Source organism: Micropterus dolomieu, linkage group LG17, assembly GCF_021292245.1.
Source record: "Micropterus dolomieu isolate WLL.071019.BEF.003 ecotype Adirondacks linkage group LG17, ASM2129224v1, whole genome shotgun sequence".
Taxonomy (NCBI): Eukaryota; Metazoa; Chordata; class Actinopteri; order Centrarchiformes; family Centrarchidae; genus Micropterus; species Micropterus dolomieu.
In genome coordinates this window covers 35,563,537-35,571,689 of record NC_060166.1, presented here as the reverse complement: position 1 = coordinate 35,571,689, position 8,153 = coordinate 35,563,537, and the positions used below count along the sequence as shown (strand labels likewise).

General features: G+C 39.6%; 1 protein-coding gene across 1 annotated transcript; it reads right to left on the bottom strand.

Moving 5' to 3' along the window:
• Window positions 1-817: 817 nt before the first annotated feature.
• LOC123985737 (ras-related protein ORAB-1-like) lies at window positions 818-6,038 on the bottom strand. Its single transcript, XM_046073572.1, has 6 exons — window positions 6,025-6,038; window positions 4,099-4,171; window positions 3,499-3,594; window positions 3,320-3,415; window positions 3,086-3,217; window positions 818-1,100 (listed from the first exon to the last, which is right to left on the bottom strand). Exons 1-6 carry the CDS (start codon window positions 6,036-6,038, stop codon window positions 867-869), a joined length of 645 nt encoding a protein of 214 aa, XP_045929528.1. The 3' UTR covers window positions 818-866.
• Window positions 6,039-8,153: the final 2,115 nt, after the last annotated feature.

Below are 8,153 nucleotides of genomic sequence, written 5' to 3'. Positions count from 1 at the left end.
CAAATAACCTATGATATAATTTTTTTAACATGTTCCTTTTGAGTACAAAATGTGTGTCTGCCTCTGGACAAGGTGTTTCATGTCTCGTACCACTCAGTGTTGGTTTGCTTACTTTAACTAGAAGTTTTTGTAGCCTGAACTTAACCAGACCTTAACAAGAGAGAGAGAGTGCTGTAAATATCAGATCTTTCACCCATATTTTCAGCGTCAAGACTCCAAGAACATAAGTGTTTATTGACATAAACAAACAACATGCAGACTACAACAAAAGCTGGTAAATATGATAAATCACCTCTCAGGGAAATGATGGCAATCGACAGTTTAACACTATCCATAACTGTAGCTCAAACTGCTAATATAACATTTTGGGGTAAAACTCTTCCCATACTGTGTGAGTTTGAACAAATATTCAAATATTGCCATTTTCACAAGGCAGCTTTGCAATTCCACTTTTTGCACATTTCATCTTTTATCTTGAGTGATGCAGTAAATGTCCCTTTTTTGTATTTAAAAACCTTTTCACCCACACTGTCCTCATTTAGCCGAGTTGCAAATCTTTCTGTGATCTGTCCTGTTTCTCTCTGCTCTTTAATAAAGCAGAAATTCCATTATATATTTAATTCAAAAATACCAAGCTCAAAAAATATATTGTCCTCAAGCTAAAAACACTATCTTTCCTCCTGAAAAGCCACATTTTATTTGTTTTTTGTTCAATAGCAAAGATGTCAAAATTCTGACAATATGTGTCTTCAAAACACACAATCACATAGTGAAACTAGACAAGTGGGTGTGTTTAAAATGACACCCCTCAGTTTTGTACAGTGTACATATCATTGTAGTCATTTCATCAGGTTGTTGTCTCCTGCTCAACAGCAGTTACTGGCCTCCTGCGTCTGTTTTTCCCCTCCCAGCCACAGAGGGGCGCTGTTGATCTTGGCGCTCTGGGCCCTGGCCTCTTTAGACTCCCCCTGCATCCCCCCTCCCTCACTGGCCAGGCGCTTGTGGATCTCAGAGGCCATGGTGAGGAAGGCCCTCTCCACGTTATCAGCGCTCTTAGCACTCGTCTCCAGGAAGGAGATCTTAAGAGATGAGGCCAGTTCCTGGAGAGAGACAGAGGAGCGTGGGAGAAAAGGAACAAGGGATGGAGGAAGGAATCCAGAAAGGAAGCAAACGTGTAAAAAAAAAAAAAAAAAAAAAAAAAAAAAATCACAATTAATATGCAAAATCATTACAAGGTATCAATACGACAGTGTACAAATACTTCAGTATAAGTAAGTTATAATTAAGTGTTAAGTATTGGCAATAAAATGTTCTCATGCTTGAAAGTTAGTAAGGTCTCATTGTGAAAATGAATCTCCACTTAAATTACTGATGAATTGACATGTAAACAAAATAATACTGTAGTGGTGTAACAGCTTTATACTTGGTTGGGTATTTTTAAAACTCCAACAGAGCATCACAGTGTATGAGTTTACGTTATGTATTGCATGTAAAAACTCTAGAAAGTAACTGTAACCTTCCAACATGTTCTCATCTCAGGGTGTCAAATACCACCGCTATGAGAAAGCCTGACAAAGCATCCGTATGTGAAGCATAAAATACCCTTCATCGTCCATGAAACGCCTTTAGGTTTATTAAAGGTCCAGTGTATAATACTGTATTTCTGAGGATCTATTGACAGAAATGCAATATAAGATCCATAACTATGTTTTCAGATGTGTATAAAGACCTTACATAATAAACCGTTATGTTTTTATTACCTCAGAATGAATAAAAGCTCTCAATTCAACTCCAAATATAACATTACAGCAAACAAGCTTCTCGCGCTTTTATTTTGCAGGCAAAAGCCACAAAGAGGAAGTGATTATGTATTATTATAACTGAGATCTATTTCAGCACCACTATCAAAGTATTTATTTATATTTTTTGCCACTATCAAAGCACCATAATCTGGCAGCGGGCCAGATATTATTGCTAGCGGGCAGTTTTGGCGAGTGTCCATGATCACAGAGAGAATGAATTCCCTTGTCAATGTGTGTATAAATTTTAATGTGTGGTTTATAATGGACTGTGGTGCAGAAACAGTGACAGTGTTTCACACTCTTGGCTCACATTTTCCATGTTATGTAAGTGGCAAAGTCACAATAACACATGGTTTTACTGAATAATTAACTTAATATAATTTCTTAATAAATATACCTAAAGAAATCTAATTTCTTGATTGGCTATTCTCTGCTGTCTCAGAAGAGACACCTTTTGTGCTGTGTCAGCCACCGTAGCTGTGCTATGCTCTTTCAAAAGGGTGGGGGCCAGCGGTAGACTGGAGAGATAGTGGCATCTAGCTGTGAGGTTGTGAATTGCAACCAAATCTTACACACTTAACCTTTTAAAAGATCATGTTTTTTGTTAGATTTAGGAAAAAATTGTGTTTTTGATTAAAATAAGTACATTATGTGATGGCAGATGGGTTACATTGGAGTTACTTGAAAGCCCAGGGTATTTCATATGGGCACTGAAGGGTAACTTCTGCTTCAAATACCGATGCTTTGTCAGGCTCAAAGCATCTGTATTTGAAGCCCTGACATAAAAGCGGGCTCAGCCACCAGATTAATGTAGCGGAAATGTAGGCCTAGTGGAGGAAAAATTTAATTCTCCCAAAATTAATTAAAAAAACTGTTTTAATCTAGCACCACTATCAGGTCAAACTCTCTCTTTGTCCAACACTTCAGTATATGACAGGACCTCTTCAACTAATGACTGAGTAATGATTAATCCCCCTCAAACACAGCTTTAAAAGTTATTGCCAACACAGCATGCAAAACATTAGCATGTCAACATGCTACTGTTATCATATTACCATGCTAATGTTGGCATTCAAGTTTGACTCAAATAACAACTTTGCCTTTCCTCTGGTACCAACATTTCAACACACAAACGAGTGAATAGCATCTACAATAGCAAAGTTTCTTTCCATTTTTGAAGCACCCAATTTTGCTTTCTTGCATTTAAGAAAACAGCCTCACAGCTGCTACAGTGATGGTTGGGGTTGTTTAATAGTATTTGGAGGGTGTGTGTAGCGTGTTACCTGAGCAGTGGCTGCGTCCACCACTTTCTTACCAACGAGGTCAGCCTTGTTTCCCACGAGCAGCTGTGAGACGTTTTCACAGGCGTACCGATCTATCTCGTCCAACCATTGCTTCACATTGTTAAAGGACTCCTGGGAAGAAAAGACAGAGAGAAAGAAGAGATGAGGAGAGAAGTTATTGTTCAAACTCTCCCCTATTATGTTGTTGATGATGTGACAAACGTACACACTGACCTGCTCAGTGACGTCGTAGACGATAATGATGCCGTGAGCTCCTCTGTAGTAGCTGGAGGTGATGGTTCGAAACCTCTCTTGACCTGCCGTGTCCCACTGAGGGATACACACACTCATTCAGTCCCAACTCACCCACTGCCCGCCATCCCATTGACTACGTCTGATAAACAGTCTCTTACAATCTGTAGTTTCACTGTCTTCCCGTCCATGTCGATGGTCCTGATCTTGAAGTCGACTCCGATGGTGGAGATGTAGCTCTCGGTGTAGGTGTCATCCTGGTGTGTGAGACATATGATCAACAACAACAAGCAGTAAAGTGTTTGTTTGGATTAAAATGTGTTTGTGTATGGGTTTTTTTGGTGTCGACTGGCACTGATGGTGCGTTTCATTTGACATGGGAAGTTGGAATTTCCGAGTCCAAAGTTGAAAATTTCAAAGGGAACGCTCCCTTAAGTAGGATTTCCAACTTGGAAAGTTGGAGAACCCCACTACCCGACTTTGTGATCCAAGATGGCTGCTGCGAGTATTAACAGTTAGTGAAAGATGTAGTTTATACTGTTTATTAGCACTTCTGTGTACTTGTGCCTCATAGATATTATCGTACACAAAGTGCTGTCCAACTGTGGACGTGTTTTTTTTAATCAACTGGCATAGCAATGGCTAACCAGGCTAACAATGGCTGGTTGAGCGAGGTTTCCGACTTGTAAACTGTAACGCTGTCAACTCGGGTGTGACGTCATTCCGAGGTAAATGGAACGCACCATTTTTTACAGGCCTACCGCGAAGCGAAGCAGCAGACATGATTTTCCGACCCCAGAGTCACCGATCAGAAGAAGTTTGAACAGGTAGTCACTGGAGGAAGACACACACACACACACACACACACACACACACACACACACACACACACACACAGATGTACGCACACATAAAAACATTTGGCTGTTCAGTGTCTTTAACTAGGATGAAGGAAAAGGTGGTCATTTTTGGAGATAATTTAATTATGATGTTAGATTTTGTAACAGCTACCTAGTTCAAATGTTAAATGTCTTCTTGAATCCTTAGAAAACCAGACTGTAATATTGTCATTTGCCAACAAAGAAAACCTGTCATTCTGAAAAATACTCCCAGCACCCAATATTTCCCAGCAGCATCTGGTGCACATCCAAATATAGTTGTGAATGCAGATATTTTTTATTTAACAGATACAGACACAGATGGTGGCATGATGCACACCCTTGTAACCACAGCAAGCCTGAAACACAGCCAACATCTTTTCCACTTTATGTTGGCAGAGAAAAAATGAATTATCACTCTCGCCACTAAAAATATTTTCGTCTCATCTCCAAGTTTGCTTGATCACGTATTTAATGTTTTTATTTAGTCTCTTTAGTATTGTCTTTTATAGTTAAGGACTATGTTTCCAGTCAAACCAGCTTTCAAACAGCAATTCACTGAGCTGTTAGCATTTTGTGAAACAGATTACAAATCTTGAAACAGTGAAGACCTTTCAAAATACAGTATCATTGTTGTGTAGACATGTAAATACACACACACACACACAAACTACTGTTTGATTTGTCTTTGCTGGTTTAGTGTGACAACTGAACTGGCTCTAAGGACTACAACTCCATCAGCCACAGGTGTCTAGTGGTCCAAATGCAATTGACCTAGAATTCCCTATGCAGACAACCCGTTCTCACTCCTTGACTCGTCACATACGGACGCAAGGTCAAGACTCATAAGAATTAGTTTGTAACGCACGGGGGATCCCTATAGCGTCATAGTTCAACGCATTGGGGGAAGCCCTGTAGTGTCAGTTTTTGACAGTAAAGGTAGGCATTTCATATTTAACAGAAAAGACAGAGTAAGGAGGTGGTTGGGGTGGCTGGAGGGCCAGAACCCGGACTTTGAACCAGGAGTCAGTGGATAAAAAGTCAACATTAAAAATTTTTATTTAAGTTACGCAAGTGACGTTAGTTAACTTACATGTTAACTTGACGTATGTAGTTATTTTAACCCAAACCATGATCTTTTTCAAACCTTAATCAAGTACTTTTTGTGCCTAAACCTAACCAAATTGCAAAATTTCACAACTTAAACAACATGCCGTGTCAAAATGGCGATGTTTCGAAACACTAGCATGAGCCCTAGACGTCTAAAAATTATGTAAAAGGGGTACCCAGGGTGTTCAAAAGCAACGCTAAAACGGCCTTGACCAAGCGTCGATATGCGACGAGTCAGGAATGAGAACGTGTTAATGCAGAAAATGAACTGGACTTTTCTTCTGTAAGCATGGACGCCTGATTCACAACTCCACACCTGACAATTAACCCTTAGTCGGTTCAAACTATAAGATCTTTTGTTTTATTCTTTGTTTTTCATACAAAAAACTCTATACTGAAACACAGGATGGAGCTAAAACATTAGTGTCTGCACACAAGGTCCAGTTACATCAGTATTTAAATATAGGGCAGAGTTACACATCAACAAACACAAATGTATCTCCCTGAACACTGGATGTTCTGGTCAAAAACAAGGATGTTACATGGTCTTGAACGGTGCCCTAACATTTCACGTCAGTCACTGTTAAAGAGCAGATATGAGTGTCTGTCAGTGGCATACAGTATATGTCTTGTCGGAACTGGATATTTACAACACCACGACACTGAAACACACAGGATACGGAATGAAAAATCACTTACTATTCAGGATTCATGATCTGTGAGGTTGCTCCAGGTGTCACGACAAAACAAAGAAGCCCTGAAATTGAATCCTGAAGCTGAAAAATATTAGAAATATTTTGTACTGTGCTTGCGCCTAATTATCTGTGTGTGTGTGTGTGTATTTGTGTGGGGCTGTATCTGTCCTTTGGAGGGCAAAAGGCAGAATAAGCCGGAGCTACGTATCTTGCGAGCTGACTGGTTCACATGAATTATTTATTCATAAAGACCAGCTCAGGTTGCACTGGGGACAGCACCTGGAACCAACACACACACTAGCAAACACAGACACACTGAATACAGTCACCCTCCATAGTCTAATCCTAAATCTAAACTGAACTACTCTGACAACTCATATCTTTGCTCTTTTCATGTTGGTGATGTTTTTGTGCTGATCTGTTATTGCACCACTCTGCCTCTGCATGTGACCGACACCACCTCAAACTGAGGGCGTCTCCTGTGAGTCAATACGTCACTGCAGCTGTCAAACTTCCAAACAAACAGGAAGCAGGAAGTAATTCTACAGGAACCACCCAAGAAACAACAAGACAACAATGATATCAAAGACAACTCATATGTATTTATATACGTCAAACCTGTATTAACTGATATCTTTAGCCACCTGGGGACGGTGGAAACACAAGAAATATAATCACATTATAGAGTTGATGGCTGTCAATCCTAAACAGATTTTTAGCTAATAGTTGCTTATTTATGTACACATTCAGTAGAGAGTTGCATTAGCATTAATTTGCAGTTTCTGGCCATCTGGCGAAGTCCAGTATTCACTCTCCTTTTTAGCTCTGTTTTTGGTCTCCACCAACTCTAGATGTTTGGTGATGGGCAGGTAGTGTACAGTTAGTGTATCTGAGTTTTTTCACTAAAAACAGTAAACCAAAATGAGCTGAAAGACACAAATAAGTGAAAAAGCAGTGGAGTGATAATTATCACACTTTATTTAGAAGTAATAATCTGATCCATTGGTAATATTAACATCGTGCTTAAAGCAGCTTTATAAAAAACAACATTAGCCTTATTTTTGTTGTTTTGGCCATCATGTAACATTGTATGCACCATAGTAATAGCTGAGATCTGGCATCTGATATAAAGTCAGACAGGCAAGCAACACGATCAGACTGGGATCAGATTGGTTGTAAACAAAACAAATTTGACCAGATTATTTACACCCTTCATTTGGAGGTAAAACTGAAAATGTCAGATAATTCCTCATTGCAAAAGGTGAAGCAGGATATTTTTAAGCTTTTCTTTACATTTTTAAATTAAGAAAATAAGAAAATATGTGCATTTTCAAACTCATACCCAATGATTTCAACAGATTGCGTACACTGATGCAGATTGCGACCAACTGATCCCGTCCCAAGGGTGTAGGAGAACCTACAGTGGCCGATAGGGCTGAAACGATTTATCCATAAATTGGATAAATCGCATAAATTGGATTATTAAAAAGCACTGACGCAACTTCTTTGCATCGAGGCTTCATTAAATCCATATATATCTATAGAGCACACTGTTTTGCACGGACAAATATTAGTCACCCATCTCGCTTAAGCTGTGATCAAGTGAACACGATGTGATTATGATGCCGCTGTTGGCAAAGTGGAGGAAGAGAGAGAAAATAGCGAGTGATGAAGAAGAAAGTGTCCAAAGTACGGGATTATTTCAAGCCAAAAGACAACAACAACTCTGTAATTTTACACCATTACTACCATTTCTGTCCACCATAAAACGAAACTAATGTAGCCTACCGCAACAGCACGATGGCAATGCTTAAGATCAGAAAGCACCTGGTCTAGCATCAAGTCCACGGAGAGGACCACGAACAAGGTAACAGTAACGGCAACTTTAGCATTTAACTGAAATCATGAGTGATTGGCAAAAGTAAGCTGTAAATGTATACACGTCCGTTTGTTACACAACACGGTAATGAATTCTTCTCTCCTCCTGAGGACTCTGAGATTCATCAGGTATAGACATCACACACACACACACACACACACACACACACACACACACACACACACACACACACACACACACACACACTCTTACTGTTACAAACACAATGGTACTCAAGCAACGAGCCATTCAGG

Coding starts and splice junctions, on each gene's coding strand:
- LOC123985737 (XM_046073572.1), bottom strand. Junction 3,595..4,098: donor GTCTGCTGCTTCGCTTCGCG/GTAGGCCTGTAA, acceptor CTCACACACCAG/GATGACACCTACACCGAGAG. Junction 1,101..3,085: donor TGGACGCAGCCACTGCTCAG/GTAACACGCTAC, acceptor GTCTCTCTCCAG/GAACTGGCCTCATCTCTTAA.